Genomic DNA, 15,936 nt, shown 5'->3' with positions numbered 1-15,936 from the left:
CTTTATCAAGCAAGAGCTGTTAATAGAGCCACATTTCTTTTTCTGTTTTCCAATGTTTTTCCTGATCTTCACCTGCATTTTGGCCTTTTATTTATCATGTCCTAAACATACTGCCTTTGCCTCTATCCCAGCTCCCTCCTAGTCTACCCTCTACCATTATGCTCTTTGCCTCTAAGCCACTTGATATACTGTGGCCAATGAAAACACTGAATACTATCTTAGAAACCTTTGATCAAGAATAAAATCTAGATATCCTTTGGGTCTGGGGTATTTGAGCGTGGTTCTCTTGGGAAAGGCAACGAGAGCATAGTATATCTAGTGTAGTAATTTAGCCTTGAGTTCCTTTCTTGAACTAGGTCTTCTTCTCCCTAGGGTGCCTGGTGTGTGCATATGTAGCCCTTACATTGAAGTGATTTCAGAGTAACTTAAAACCCTTCTGCCCACTATCAATATCAGCAGGATCTGGTACTCACTGATCGTAGTTTTGCTCTCTCTTCTGCAACAGCTTTTCTACCCCTAGCTGACCCATTATACTTGATAAACTACCAAAATGTAGCTTAATTTTGGGAATCTTCATCTTGACTTGGGAGATGACCTCAAAGAATGTAGTTCTCAATGGGTCTGGACAAGAGGTCAGAGTTAGGCCAACACTTAATTGAGCCTCCTGCCTGGTCCTTTGTGTTTCTTCTTCTTGGAAACCTAGCACTATTTGATCTATCTTCAGTTTCCTTGTATGTTTTTGAAAATAAGCTCTTGGATTTAGAATAGTTTAGATACAGAGAAAAGCTGTGAGGATAGTAGTACACAGTTTGATTTCAAAGACCTTAGAACATACATATCTGCTCTCTGGGACCCTTCAAGATCCAAAGTTTGAGGATTGTGTCTGTTAGATGCTTTCCTTAAAAGTACTTCATTGTGGTTCATTCTATACCCAAATTTGGATACCAGTGAAACCATAGTGGTATACTACATGCTAGTGAAGGATGTGTTGAAGTGCCATGAACTTGACTAAAGGTTGAGGTTTGTGCCTTATAGTTCTTCCTGAGCATTTGTAGGGGAGAGGCTCCAACACTGGTGTCAGGGGGATTTGCAATTTTTTTGGATGATTAAAATATCAAATGGTGAGGACAAAAGAGGCCCTGCTGTGATTGTTTTACTAAAAAAAACTTCTTTTTAAAGGCTGTGTGTACTTTCACCATTATTTATTAAAAATGAGTGAATATTTAACATTGAGAAGAAAAGGGGGGGAATTTTTGATAAAAAATGTGTTTCAGGACAAGGCAGTTGGCAGCTTGCGTATTTTCCTTCCAAATTGCCACCCAGCATTTAGGAATCCTTCCCTGATTTACTTTTTTGGGTTCCTCTGAGGTCACTCACTGACACCATGGAAAGTATGTGCTCTGACTCTCTTTGCTTTACCTGTGGAATAACCTGAGTGAGCCCCACAGACCATCTGGCTATCCCAGCATGGCTGCTGAAATGACACTGGCCTTTGCTCTTTCCACTCCCCAGGATTACTATAAGATCATTAAAACACCTATGGATATGGGAACAATAAAGAAACGCTTGGAAAACAACTATTACTGGAATGCTCAGGAATGTATCCAGGACTTCAACACAATGTTTACAAATTGTTACATCTACAATAAGGTGAGATGTGGGGGTGGGTGCCCAGCTATTCTGGGTGAAGGAGATGGGAGACCTGTCCGGAGCCTTAGGGTAGGAATGCTGGGAGCTGGGCTTAGAGTCTTGACAGCAGGAGACAGTTGGAGGTGGAGGCGACAGACCTGTGGTTTTGCCTGGGACTGGGTGTGTTTCACTTGTGGGGAGGAGGGTACTGGCCACTTAAGCTGTCCTTGTGAGCCTGAAGCATGTGCTTCCGGTACCCTTGGGATTTGGTTCCTCTGCATGTCTAGTAGAGAGGTTTGAGGAGGACAGTCCACTGGGATGGTATAAATTGTCAGGGAAAGCCTATTCAAATGTAGTCATGCAGAGGTGTGTGCAGACAGAAACCTCCATGTATGAGAGGGTACATTGGGGCTGACCACAGAGCCTACTAGTTCTGTAGGTCACAGTCTCCTGGAACTGTGGACATGACCATTGATAAATCTTGGCCATAGAATTGAGTGTCCCCCTGATTGATCTTACATGTAGACCCAAGGGTCACTTCCTAACCCCCTAGTCAAACCTTTCGGCTCGGCTGTGCCATGAAGCCAGATCATTTGTTTACAGTTCAGACCACAGATGTGATTAAAACCAACCCTTTCATAGAACGACTCTGGAGGGAGACACTATACAGAACTCAGCTTTTGACCTCTGCTGGTGTAGTGGGTAAAATTGCCCAGAAGAGATGGGTAGGTGAGTTTCTTGAAGTTTACCATGTTTTGTAAAGTCTTAGCTCTCCTCACTTAGGTGGCAGTGACATGTACAAACCAGGCCCATGGTTTAGAGCTGAGTGGGAAGAGCATGTCTGGACAAGGTGATAGAGGGGACCCATGAAACTGTGTGAAATGGGCCTTGTCTATACCCCACTAAGCTGCCTTGGGGGTATTTTGGGGAGCACTCTTGGAGCCCTGCTAAAGTATTCATGGCAAGAAATCCTGTGTAATTCAAGTATTTCTAGTGAAATAAAGGAGTTGTGTCCAAGGAGGCCCTAAAGCAAGGAGAGCCCCTGTCAGGGATTGACTGAACTTGGTAGATACTTAAGGCACTAGGATGGTTTCTCAGGCCGGAATTTAAACTATGAGAGAGGGAATTGCAGTAAACAAGTGCAGGCTCAGCACCCCTGTAGGGACACCTGGTAGTATAATAACTGTTGTGGCCCTTTGGGGTCAGATCAGAGAAGGAGCCTGAATATAATGCTTTATGCACTGGGGTAAGGGGTGGCCCTAGGTGGCCCATCCATAGAGGTGGGGAGGGGAGGGCTTCCAGCACTACCTGTGTCTCTCCTCATCCAGCCTGGAGATGACATCGTCTTAATGGCAGAAGCTCTGGAGAAGCTCTTCTTGCAAAAAATCAATGAACTGCCCACAGAAGAAACTGAGATCATGATAGTCCAGGCAAAAGGAAGAGGACGTGGGAGAAAAGAAGCAGGTAAAGTACTGAAAAAGCAAACAAATTGGCTTTGTTTCTACCTGGTATTTGATCCTTTTTCAGGTTTAATAGAGGACTTGGGGTTGTGAGGAAGTAGATGGTGACAGCATACACCAAAGTGATGCTATTTTGAACTCTGTGAGGTTAATTTCAGTACTGGATCTCCTCCACAGGATCCCATGATCTTGTGACCTCCCCCAAGTAGCCATTGTTGGGCCCTGCCTTGTAGAAGATGGTTGATTTACTTAGATCAAAAAGACAGCACAGCTTTTTCAACCACTTAGACAGTGTTTGAACTCTCATCTTGCTAGTTCTATGGATGTTTTTAACCTTTCCATTTTATTTTATTTTTTTGAGAGAGAGAATTTTTTTTTTTAATTTTCGGCGGACACAACATGTTTGTTTGTATGTGGTGCTGAGGATCGAACCCGGGCCACACACATGCCAGGCGAGCGCACTACCACTTGAGCCACATCCCCATCCCCTTATTTTTTATTTAATTCATCCAAAAGCAGTTTTAGCCAGTGTCTCTGTCCTAAAGTCTTGAGGTTTGTTATCTGAATTACCCTAATGCACTTGTGTCACAGCCATGCCTGTCTTTGATGCTTAGTCATCTGAAGTCAGTTATTGCCCTTCTTGTGTATCTCTGCATGTCCCTTCGTGTCTTCCCCCATACACACCCCAATTGACACAGTTTTCCAGAGGTTAGCTACCCATTCAAAAGAAATGTTTTTGACTAAGAAAATATCTTAACTGCTTCCTTCATCGTGTCCTTTGTGGCTCTGTGCTGCAGAAGAACAACGTTTTTGAGGCAGTCCTGGGTATCCTTCTTGTGCTTTTCTTAAGGAGGAATCTTTAGCCTGGTCTTCCATCCTCTTCTGAAGTGGCACAGTGGTCAGCTGAGTCCCCTGCAGTACCTGAAGTAACCAAAGAAAACCAGTCTTGCTGAACACCTTTTGGCTCTTCCTTTTTCTTAACATGAGGAGTCTATTCCTTGCTCTCTGTTCCAATTTGGGGAGAAGGCCAAATGCAGTGTCTGGGGAAGGAGAATTGGGAAACTCACAGAACCACAGAACCTCTCCCTTGCTCTTCACAGGGAGCCTAGACAGCCTAGAGATGAAGGCTGCTTTTACAGAGCATTTGGCATTTGTATTCCTTTGCATAGCAACCAGTGTGCATGCAAAGGATGTGGAAATCCAGATCGTACTCCCAGGTTCAGATTTCATGGTCCACTTGCTCATGTTAGAGCTCTGGTCATAACCCCTTGTTTTTGGAGCTGGTTGGGTATGCTGTGTGACTAGTTTTCCCGTCCATCCACACAGCTGAAGGGATGCAGCCTGAGGTAGTCAAATAAAAGCCAAGCAACTGTCCACTGAACCCAATGATGCCAAGAGATGGGGTTGTGCCAGTTTACAGAAACCTTAGTGAAGGTGGTTGCTGCTGGCATCTGCCAGGAACACCTAAAGGCAGTACTTTAGGGAATAAGGTCAGCTTTGGCTGAATGCTCTAAGGAGCATTTCTCTGATGTTCATTTATAATCCTTATGCTAACATTCAGCATGAATTTCCTGTTCCTTTATCCCATCTTTGAAGTAACATTTGTGCCTAAATGGGGAATTATGGTCACGATGCCCCAGAAATTGTGGTGCTCTCCAGGCCTGGTGCTTATGAATGGGTTGGTACAGTGGCATTTGGGGTATGGGAGACATTGTCTGTGGGACAAATGCACCATGTATTTGTGTGCTAGTATCCTGGCAAAGTCAACCAATGTGTTTAGTACAGCTTCTAACTGCCTGTCCTTTTTATTATTGGTAGGGACAGCAAAACCTGGCGTCTCCACGGTACCAAACACAACTCAAGCATCAACTCCTCCACAGACCCAGACCCCTCAGCAGAACCCTCCACCTGTGCAGGCCACACCTCATCCGTTCCCTGCTGTCACCCCAGACCTCATCGTTCAGACCCCTGTTATGACGGTGGTGCCTCCCCAGCCACTGCAGACACCCCCACCAGTGCCACCTCAGCCACCACCACCAGCTGCTCCAGCCCCACAGCCTGTGCAGAACCATCCACCCATCATCGCAGCCACCCCACAGCCTGTGAAGGTGAGCATCTAGAGTACCGGCCAGTTGCTACCACCAAGGAATGGGGTCTTACAGGAGACAAGTAGTCCTGTCCTTTCTAATGGTTTGTGCAGAACCTGTCCTAGGCACTGACTGGGTCATCTCACTATGTATAAATTGCATCCCGAAAGCAAATATCCTGATGACTCAAAGATTCATAATCATATTACATTCCCCAGTGGATACCTTCCCCCTTCCTCTGTCTCTAATTTAGACTGCATGTTTGCAGGTGTCATCTGAATAGTTGTGCCTACTGTGGGAAAGGTCTCTAGCATTTTGTAGGAAAGGGCTTTATTAGGCTTCTTTTTTTTTTTTTTTTTTAATAGAGGAAGGATAGGTTTTTTTTTTTCCTAAAGAGAGAGAGAATTTTTAATATTTATTTTTTAGTTCTCGGCAGACACAACATCTTTGTTGGTATGTGGTGCTGAGGATCGAACCTGGGCCACACGCATGCCAGGCGAGCGGGCTACCGCTTGAGCCACATCCCCAACCCCTTTATTAGGCTTCTTTGACCTGAATCCTGCATTCGGTTGTGTACTTTCTCCTATCACCGTCTTTTCCCATCCTAGCTACAAAGCAGAGTGATAGGACAGGATCTCCCTGTCCTCAATCTTTTGCCTGCCTAATTACCTTTGAGCCCAATCACTGAGAGTGTTGAGACCCTGTGTAGTGCCTGGTTTAGGGGAGATCCGAGGAGTGGCTGTACTGGCTGCCATGTTTGACCGAGCCTTTTACACCCATACTTCTGGCAGACAAAGAAGGGGGTGAAGAGGAAAGCAGATACCACCACTCCCACCACCATTGACTCCATTCATGAGCCACCCTCACTGGCCCCAGAACCCAAGATCACCAAGCTGGGCCCCCGGCGGGAGAGCAGCCGGCCTGTGAAGCCCCCAAAGAAGGATGTGCCAGACTCGCAGCAGCACCCAGTGCCGGAAAAGAGCAGCAAGGTATCGGAGCAGCTCAAGTGCTGCAGTGGCATTCTCAAGGAGATGTTCGCCAAGAAGCATGCTGCCTACGCCTGGCCTTTCTATAAGCCTGTGGATGTGGAGGCTCTGGGCCTGCACGACTACTGTGACATCATCAAACACCCTATGGACATGAGCACAATCAAGGTGAGCCCTCCCTCCCCAGCTTTCCTCCTAGACCAGACCCTGGCCTTCAGCTTCCACAAACTGTGTAGCTATGTACTTTCCCAGCTGCCCAAAGAAACCTGGTGCCACCTGCTGGGAGTTGGGGGATGTGCATTGAGACAATGTGCTTGGCTATTTTGGTTGCAAGCAGTAGTGCTGCCCCATTCCCCTTGTCAGGAGAACTGAGATGTGTCCTCCATTGCCTTGGTAGAAGTTCCAAAAGAATTTGGGGATTGGTGATTTTGCCAGGCTCTCTGTGATAGAGAGGACTGCTGTCTCCTCTGTGGGAGAAAAAGTATATGCAAAAATCTGAACTGGATGCAGCCCTCCTTTCATCTTCCCTTCTTCAATTCTGGCCTAACTTTTGCCTCCTGGGATTCTGTCTCTTGCCCTTTAGCCAGTCACAGTGACAACCCAGGTGAACTTGATTTGTTAAGCTGGGAAATTCTCTGTCCAGAGACTTGCTTTTGAGTGTCTCCTTGGGCATCTGATGCTGAGAACTGGGGCAGTAGCTTCTCCCTTCCATCACCACCACCACCTGGGCCTGATTTAAACCAAGAGCCACTAAGAAGCCAACCTGCTCCTTAAGCAGCTTTTGCTGCTACCACATTCAGTGGCTACCTCCCCATAAAAACACAGGCAGACAAGGCTAAATGGAACCTGTCTTGTTTTTCTAGTCTAAATTAGAGTCCCGTGAGTACCGAGATGCTCAGGAATTTGGTGCCGATGTCCGATTGATGTTTTCCAACTGCTACAAGTACAACCCTCCTGACCATGAGGTGGTAGCCATGGCCCGAAAGCTCCAGGTGAGGCTTTGGGGAGAAGGGGTCAGATCTCTTAGGAATATTAGCAGATTTAATTTCAATTACTTTGATAATGCCACATAGTTTTGGAAGTGTTGATTCAACTCAAACTAATGCATGCATTAAAGTTGGTTTATTGAAGCAGGATGGCTGGTTTTTGGGGGGGGTGCTCCATTGAAAGCCCCCTCCTTACCCTCCACCTACATTCTGATGCCCTTGGCCACAAAAGCGTATGTGCTGTGCATGGCCCAGACTCCTCTTTAAAATAGACTTTTCTGAAGTCAGCAGGAGACACTCTTGCCAGGTAAACAATTCATTGCACTTGTGAGCCAAATTAACTGCTCACCTGGGTTTCTTCACAAAAGCCTTGAAAGGCTTTGTTTGCCTTTTGACTGCAGAGTGCCTCTTTCTTGATGTTCCACATGACCATAGTTCTCTAAAGGGAGGAGTTCGAGGACCCTGTCCTTCGGGTTAAGTCCTGGGTAGTAAAATTCACACATGGGGGATATTTTAGCATAAATGTATAAACTGATTCTGCTTTTTTTTATTTTAAAGAAAGAAAAATTAAGTACTTGGAAGTAGATACCTGATTATCTTTGGGTAATAAGAATTTTGGAGATATAGGGCTGGGGATGTGGTTCAGTGATATGGTGATGTCCTAACATGTACAGGGCCCTGGGCCTTCTCATGCACGTGTGTACACCAAAAAAAAAAACTTTTTAAAGAATAAAATCATTATTTAATGCTTATTTATAACCTGCTTTTTGAAATTCTTAGGGAATTTACCTTCCCAGGACCATAGGTTGTTTCTGCTTTCAGATTTCCTAGCAGGCTTAGGGCTAAGCCACCTGTTATCACAAGATACAGGTTTACTGGTTGTGGGTCTCAAAGCTTTCTCCCGCCTGGTTTATACAGCCATCTAAAACAGAGTTCTTCTGAAATTGAGGACTTGGTAAGCTTTTGGTGACTTGTGAGTTTGTGCTACACAGAGGTTACCTGAGTCCCACTTGCCTACCTTTCAGTTCTACCAGTTCCGTACACTGTCCCAGACTCATACCATAGTGTCTTCCTTCTTCTCCATTGTTATGTAGCCCTATCCTGGTTCTGTCATTCAGCCTGTATCTGGTCAGGGGCTGTCTTTATATATGATATGAACATATCCTCATATCATATATTTGAGGATATGTTCTCAAATTCTAGCATAAGAAATAAAACACTTCCTTGTAGGGCCAGGTGAGCTTGCTCTTGCTAATGTGGACCTGGCCTTATTACTCAAATGCATGCTCAGATTTAAAGATTTTTATATTTAGGACTTGTTTCTTGGTTTTATTTTTCCTGAATTTGGCAGGGAGTGGAGGGTTGTGCTCCCTTTTCATGTAGTGCTACCCATCTTCATAAAGACGACTGCCCTTTTGCCCCTTAGTGTTTACATGTCCCATTCTTTTTTTTTTTTTTTTCTCATTGTAGATGGATGGACATGATTAAATAAGTCGATTTTTTTAATGTGGTGCTGAGGCTCGAACCCAGGGCTTCACACATATAAGGCGAGCGAGCGCTGTACCACTGAGCCACAACCCAACTCACATGTCCCATTCTTTTTTTTTTTTTTAATTTCAATATTTATTTTTCAGTTTTCGGCGGACACAACGTCTTTGTTTGTAAGTGGTGCTGAGGATCGAACCTGGGCGCACGCATGCCAGGCGAGCGCGCTACCGCTTGAGCCACATCCCCAGCCCCACATGTCCCATTCTTGAAAGAGTTCAGGCTTTCTAATTTTACTTCAATTCTTATACAGGACCACCTGGTGGCAGTGATGGCTACAGATTTGTGTCTTAAATGCTTCCCTCCTTCACTCCCTATTCTCTTGAGAAGACTCTTAGCTTTTACCCATGTTAAATAGTTGTGCCCTTTCTTTATCCTTATGAATACAGCAGAACCCAAACAAGTTCTCTGCCATCCCTGGAGGGTGCTGTTTTGAGCCACTTTGTTAGGGAAAGGGAAGAAAAAGAAAGCATCCTCTAATATGTTCTAGCTCTCTTTTCCTAATTTCTGTATCTTTTCCCCTATCCTCAGCTCAAACTGTAGAGCTGCTTTCTCTACACAATTTCTGCTTTTCAAAAAAAAAAAAAAAGATTTAGGGGTTTTAGGGCATGGTGATGCACTTCTGTAATACAGCGGCTCAGGGGAGCTAAAGCAGAATTGTGAGTTCAAAACCAGCCTCAGCAACTCACTGAGGCACTGTCTCTAAAGGAAATACGAAAAAGGCCTGGGCATGTGGCTCAGTGGTTAAATGCCCCTGTATCAGTCCCCAGTATCTATCCTTTTCGGAAGGGTTGAACCTGTTTAGACATGCAGTTTTTTAACCTGTAGTACTCCCATTGAGATGCTTGCCTCTGAAAATAGTGCCATCTCTTCCTGCCAGGAGACAAGTACTCTTAAGTTCTTCGATATCAGCTTGGATTTGGGGGTTTTTTGTGTTGGGAGTGGTGTACCAGGATTGTATTCAGGAGTACTAGACCACTGAGCCACATCCCCAGCCCTACTTTATATTTTATTTAGAAACAGGGTCTCACTGAGTTGCTTAGCATCTCACTTTTGCTGAGGCTGGGTTTGAACTTGTGATCCTCTGTCTCAGTCTCCTGAGCCACTGGGATCACAGTTGTGCACCATTGCGCCCAGCAGCACGTTTTTTGATGATTAGAGTTTTCATTGGGGTGGGGGAGAATATGACAGATATGGACATGGACAAAGCCCTTGCCCTTGCTTACTGTTTAAGAGGACCTGCTTAGTTAGTTAAGTTTCTTAATTAGGTTATGCCAATGGAGTGGGATTTATCTAAAAAGTTAAATAGAAAAGAATCTATTTCATTTTCCTCCTTCAGCCACTTAAGAAATTTGTATCTCCCAGTCTGGCAGCCACAGTCACAAAGATGGCCAGTGGCTTCTAGACTTAAGAATTTCCTCTGGAGCCTAAAGGAGGCGTGGGCTGAAGGCCATCCATACATCCAGAGCTGCTGCTGGCCCTGCCTTCTACTCTCTGTTCTGTTATATAAGAGTAATTTAGAAAGTTTGGTAGTGATTGCAGTCCATGTGGCTATCACCAGAGATTTATTTGCAGAAGAAAAAAATCACAAATTCAAGGTGATACACAGGTGTTTTATCGCAGTGAGAAAAAGTAAATGGAAAGTACATTGTGGTGCCTGAAGTGTATCCCAGAGGCAGGAAATGGTTTTGAGATGGGTGTACATGTGTCTTTATATCTTTATTTTAATATTTATTTTTTAGTTGTTGGTGGACAATACTTTTATTTTATTTTTTAATATGGTGCTGAGAATCGAACCAAGTGCCTCATGCAGGCTAGGTGAGTGCTCTACCTCAGAGCTACAACCTCAGCCCGGTGTCTTTATATCTTACACACACAGCTGCATCCCTAGCACCTGGCACCTAGTGAGCCTCCCACTTTCTGTGTCCTATAGCTCCAACTCTTGGCTCCAGATCTGGTTCATCTGGGAATCTTGAGGCCCTATGGTCTTCTAGCACCTGAGCATGTCTGTTTCATTAAAGGGAGGAGTGTGCTTCCCCTGTGGGTCAGTTGCAGCCTGTGGTATGTGACCCTCGGACAGGATTTCTAGCAAGAAGAGATATTTGGCTTTGAAATTAGTGGGACATGCTAAGGCTGAGAAACACATATGACCCATACCCATAGAGGAAGGATTTGGGTGATATGGGACGCCATGTGGAGACCTGGGCCCACCTTGACAGCTGGACACAACTAGGACAGTTCCAGCCCTGCCTGATGTTAGTTTCTTATCCCAGCTTGATTCCTGTCTTGTACTTCTTGTTGTTTGGTCTTGGCTTTGGGTAAGACATACTCAAAGGAGTATGAGGAAACCTCAAAGTGAGTGCCTCCCACCTTCATCTTCATTGTCCAAAATAACCACAGTCTAGGGCGGAGGAACAGAGATGTCCTTGTGGCAAGGGTAATGCTATCTCAAAGCCAGCCCAGAGAGACTGCATATATAGACAAGTGACCTGAAGCAACTTTCACTCTAGGCCTTCTGACCTGAGGAGAGTTGGTTACTACTTTTTGTGATGTCCTGATATCCTGACATGTCTCAGAAACACTATCCTTCCCTCTGCTTCTTTCCTGAAGGCCTGACTCTTCTAGGATCTTGTGGCCCTAGCTGCTCTTTATGGGACCTGAGCCTATCCACATCTAAGATGCTCTGGTGGGTTGGAGTTGGGGTAGCAGCTCTCCTGGCACGTGACCAGGTGCTGTGGGGCTTAAGGATCTTGCATGCTGCCCCATTGGGGGCCTTCTCTGTTATGAAACTCCTTCTTCCTGCCTGGTTCCTTCTCCTCAACAGGCTGTAGTCATCTCTTTTGTATCTTTGTCCTTGTCCTTGTCCTTAGGCCTACTCAAGAATTTATTTCTGAATAGATTAGAAAGTTATTGCTCTTCTAGTACTTCATCAGCCAAACCACTGAACACACCACAGAATTCCAGGTAGGGCCCTACTGGAAGAAGCTGTGCACTGGGTGGCCTGAAGGGGAGGGAAGTGACATGTTTGTTATAGAAGACACCCTCTCCTCTAGCTGCCTGGAAGAGGAAACCTCAGAGTGTGTTTCTTGATCCTTCAAGAGGGAGTCCTAGGGCAGGCTTCAGCAAGTGTGCACTGAGTTGGAATAGCCTCAGTGCTTGGCCCTATGCGCTGCTCTCTGAAGCATGAACACACACTTAGGGAAGGTACCTTTTGTTATATGTATTGCTTCATTGATTACTTTGTTCTGTGATTAAAGCATGTCTCAGAGTCCTGCTAGGAGGTCTGGGAGTGGCTATCTGGTAGAAAACTTGCCTCGCATGTGTGAAGCCTGGATTCTATTCCCAGCACCATAAACAACAAAAAAATCCTACCAGGAAATCTGTTCCTTCGACTTTTGTCCAGAGCAATCACTGGATTGATGGTGGAATCATCAGAATACAGGGGGGAACCTGTCAGCTGGTTTGCATGTCCTTACCCTTGGAACCCCAGATGAAGCTCCTGTTCTCTGAGCTCTAAAACTTCGCATAGTTCTATATGACTTTTGAATCTTGGAGTCAGGAGATCTTAGGGTCTCTTGGAATGAATTCCTATGTCTAGTCATCTCCATGGCCTCTGCTCAGGTCACTTGCACCTCACAAGGTGACTGAGCCTTTCTTCAGTACACCCATACCTCTGCCTTATATATACTGAAGCTGTCTCAGCCAGGAACTTGGCCCTACTAATGTGAAGAATGGGGATATAAACTCAATCATATGGCCTTGCACTCTGCCAGGCACACTCCCATCTTGTGGCCTTTGCATATACTCTTCCCTCTGCCTGCAAGGTTCTCTGTAATGGCAATTCTTATTGCTTCCTGTGGAATCAAAGGCTGGCAGAGCCTCCTGCTCTGGGAATCATAGATCTGATGGCGGTCAGCAGCCTCAGGGCACTATTTCTTAGGGTTTTGCCTTGAGCCCAGCATTTTTCAAGCACCCTCAAACTAATGTTCTCAGTGCGCTGGACCTGAGTAATTGTGTACCCTGTTCGGTGAGTACCAGCCATGTTAGGACTTGGCCCTACTAATGAGTTAGTGAGATTTGAGAATGGAGTGTTGAATGACCTGAGCCAGAGGGCATGAGCCAGCTCCTCACCACCCATGTTAGTGGCAGAGAGGGGTCCTCATCCTTGCATCCTTCTTTTACCCTCTTGCTTACTTCCCCGTTGAGTTGACCCCAGTAGCCAGTAAGATCAAGGTGACCCTTGCGGGCATGGCTTCCCTCCCCAGGATGTATTTGAAATGCGCTTTGCCAAGATGCCAGATGAGCCTGAGGAGCCAGTGGTGGCTGTGTCCTCCCCAGCAGTGCCACCCCCCACCAAGGTGGTGGCCCCACCCTCATCCAGTGACAGCAGCAGTGATAGCTCCTCGGACAGTGACAGTTCCACTGACGACTCTGAGGAAGAGCGAGCCCAACGGCTAGCTGAGCTCCAGGAGCAGGTGAGGATACCAGCCTTCAGAGTCCATGGACCTAGAGGTTTCTGAGAGATGTCTGTGACTGTCCATTCCCACTTGTTCCCTTATGGCCTTTCCCATCTGCTAGATCAAGTACGTGTTGATCACCACGTAGTATTGGGGGAGGGGGGCTCATTTTTCTGGGTAAAGATGAGGCTTCTGTGTCCTTTCCATGTCTGGAAGGAGGAGGCCATGCCAGGATATCCATCTCTCCTGGGGCTGGCTGTCTGCTTGCCCCCTCCCTCCAAGCTAGTCATTGGGTCCTTAGTGCTTGATGTATCTGTACACTCTTGCCCAACCTCTGAGGAATCCTCCTTGTTAGCATCTCGGGACCAGGATAGCCAAGGGCCGGCTTGGACAGCTCCTCCCCTGAGGAGGACCCTGGCATACTTTGGAATTTGGGGAATGGGTTAGTATGGGAACTCTGGAATCTGATTATTGAGGCAGGTCACTTGACTGAGGGCCAGCCCTACCTCTGCTTCCTGCTGTGCCATATCCTGATTCTTGGGGCCCCATGGTGTCCTTGTATCATATAGTTTGATGCCCGGGGTGTGGGTTATAAAAAGGAGATCTCAGCCCTGGGTATAAATCTTGCCTGTCTGCTCTACAGCTCAAAGCCGTGCATGAACAACTTGCAGCCCTCTCGCAGCCCCAGCAGAACAAACCAAAGAAAAAGGAGAAAGACAAGAAGGAAAAGAAAAAGGAAAAGCACAAAAAGAAAGAGGAAGTGGAGGAGAATAAGAAAAGCAAAGCCAAGGAACTTCCTCCCAAAAAGACGAAGAAAAACAACAGCAGCAACAGCAGTGCAAGGTCTGTGCTTCCCAAGTCTACTCTGGGTGGGGACCCTCTGTCCAACACACCCATGGTGAGGTGGGACAGGCCGGCAGACACTCACTTGCAGCAACATTTAGTTGTTCTCTGTTCCCTTTTCTCTGGGATGAGTCTTTGGAGCTCTCTGTGTTTTGCAAGAGAGGATATTATGGTGTAGACACCAAGGATGCAGCCACATCCCAGCTTGTGCATCCCTTGGTCAGTTTTTACTAGGTATTGCCAGGGAATGAATTTCTCAAGCCTATTTCTTGTGAAGACCAGCTGGGTGGGGTGTGGGAAGCCCCCTGCCCCCATATACATGGAGGAATGAGTGCCTGGCTTCCTCAGGAGACCTGTTCTTGACGGTATCTGCATCGTCCCTTCATAGCAAGAAGGAGCCAGCACCCATGAAGAGCAAGCCCCCTCCCACATATGAGTCAGAGGAAGAGGACAAATGCAAACCCATGTCATATGAGGAGAAGCGACAGCTCAGCCTGGATATCAACAAGCTCCCCGGTGAGAAGCTGGGCCGCGTGGTGCACATCATTCAGTCACGGGAGCCTTCACTGAAGAACTCCAATCCCGATGAGATTGAGATTGACTTTGAAACTCTGAAGCCGTCCACACTGCGCGAATTGGAGCGCTACGTCACCTCCTGTTTGCGGAAGAAAAGGAAACCTCAAGGTGCACTTGGGCCCTCTGGATATGGGGGTCCTTCTCATGGACACCCTCAGTTAATTTTCCCTTCTGACTCTCCTCTCTCCCTCTGTATCCTTCTTTTCCTATTGTAAAATCGATGTCCTCAACACAAAAACCTATGAAAGGTTATGGCATTTATGCTTCACCTATCAGAGCCTTCTAGATCCTCTGGCTGATGGCTGTCTGCAGCCCACCTGCACCTCTCTTTTGAGCCTTACTCTTAGCTGCAGCTGTTTCCATCCTTAGCTACCTATCACTCAGTCCCCCAGAAGTTACCTCCTACCTCTGGAGCCAGAGTAGAGCAAGGCCAGGAGGAAAGACAGGCCTGCCATGTCCCAGGGATCTGTGTACTGACATTATGTCAGAGCTGAGCCAAGCTCTGTCCTTCTCTAGTAGAGATGTGAGCCTCTCTCCAGGCATGTTTTTCAAGTTGTGTATGCCTCACTTTGGCGCATAAGTTTTTCCTAGGGACCATAGTACTTGGGATCTGTGTTGGAGCATTTTTGCTTACAGTCTTTATATTCCTAGCCCAGGCTGGCTCCTCTTCAAGTGCACTATATTATAATATCCACCTGGGCCTCCATCTGTGTACTAGATGAGAGCTCTAGGAGACCACTGGGGTTCTTTCCTTGTCTTGCTTTGTCTCTAGCATCATGTCTCTTATAGGTCCTTTTCACCCTCTGCCAGAAGGGTAACTTAGGGAAGCCCCAAGGCCAGCGGTACTTCATGATTGCTCTCTGACTTGTCCCCAGATCCCTGAGAAACCCTCCAAAGGATTTTCTAAGAAATTGATAGGGCCTTGAAATTCCAGCACAAGCCTGTGTGTAGTGGTTACTAGCAGGAAATGTGGGACCACTCAGGTCCTTTGACAGTGGCGGCTGGTAATTACTGCGCTCAGACCCATGAGGCACAGGCTTCCCACTTGTCCTTCCTCTGGCATTTTGGATATGCCATAGCTAACAGCAGCCTCCTGGGTAGGGGTCTTACCTGACACAGTGTCTGTTGCTTGAATTGCAGCTGAGAAAGTTGATGTGATTGCTGGCTCCTCCAAGATGAAGGGCTTCTCGTCCTCAGAGTCAGAGAGCACCAGCGAGTCCAGCTCCTCTGACAGCGAAGACTCCGAAACAGGTTAGGTGACTCCTTTGTAAAGCATTGTGTTAGACCCCTCCCACCAGTACCCAAAGGCAACAGTCTGTGGAACTTGATGGGCTCTTCTGTCTGTCCATCTCCCTTGTTAACTTTTT

General features: G+C 46.4%; 1 protein-coding gene across 7 annotated transcripts in view; it reads left to right on the top strand.

Annotated features, from left to right (window-relative positions):
• Brd4 (bromodomain containing 4) overlaps window positions 1–15,936 on the top strand; it is an 85,840-nt gene that overhangs the window by 53,257 nt on the left and 16,647 nt on the right. For 6 of the 7 annotated variants that reach the window (XR_013434190.1, XM_078037693.1, XM_078037692.1 and 3 more), the window contains 9 exons: window positions 1,513–1,650; window positions 2,958–3,093; window positions 4,908–5,197; window positions 5,968–6,330; window positions 7,026–7,154; window positions 12,959–13,168; window positions 13,794–13,993; window positions 14,382–14,677; window positions 15,710–15,820. Coding sequence is in view for 6 of the 7 variants with exons in the window: in XM_078037693.1 (XP_077893819.1) it covers window positions 1,513–1,650; window positions 2,958–3,093; window positions 4,908–5,197; window positions 5,968–6,330; window positions 7,026–7,154; window positions 12,959–13,168; window positions 13,794–13,993; window positions 14,382–14,677; window positions 15,710–15,820 (1,873 nt within the window). In the remaining variant the exon portion in view is untranslated. Of the gene's footprint in view, window positions 1–1,512; window positions 1,651–2,232; window positions 2,359–2,957; window positions 3,094–4,907; window positions 5,198–5,967; window positions 6,331–7,025; window positions 7,155–12,958; window positions 13,169–13,793; window positions 13,994–14,381; window positions 14,678–15,709; window positions 15,821–15,936 lie in introns of those variants that run through there. The other variant, XM_078037696.1, reaches the window with a different exon arrangement.

This window comes from Ictidomys tridecemlineatus, chromosome 2, assembly GCF_052094955.1.
Source record: "Ictidomys tridecemlineatus isolate mIctTri1 chromosome 2, mIctTri1.hap1, whole genome shotgun sequence".
NCBI classification, from domain to species: domain Eukaryota; kingdom Metazoa; phylum Chordata; class Mammalia; order Rodentia; family Sciuridae; genus Ictidomys; species Ictidomys tridecemlineatus.
This window is presented reverse-complemented; position numbering and strand designations above follow the sequence as displayed.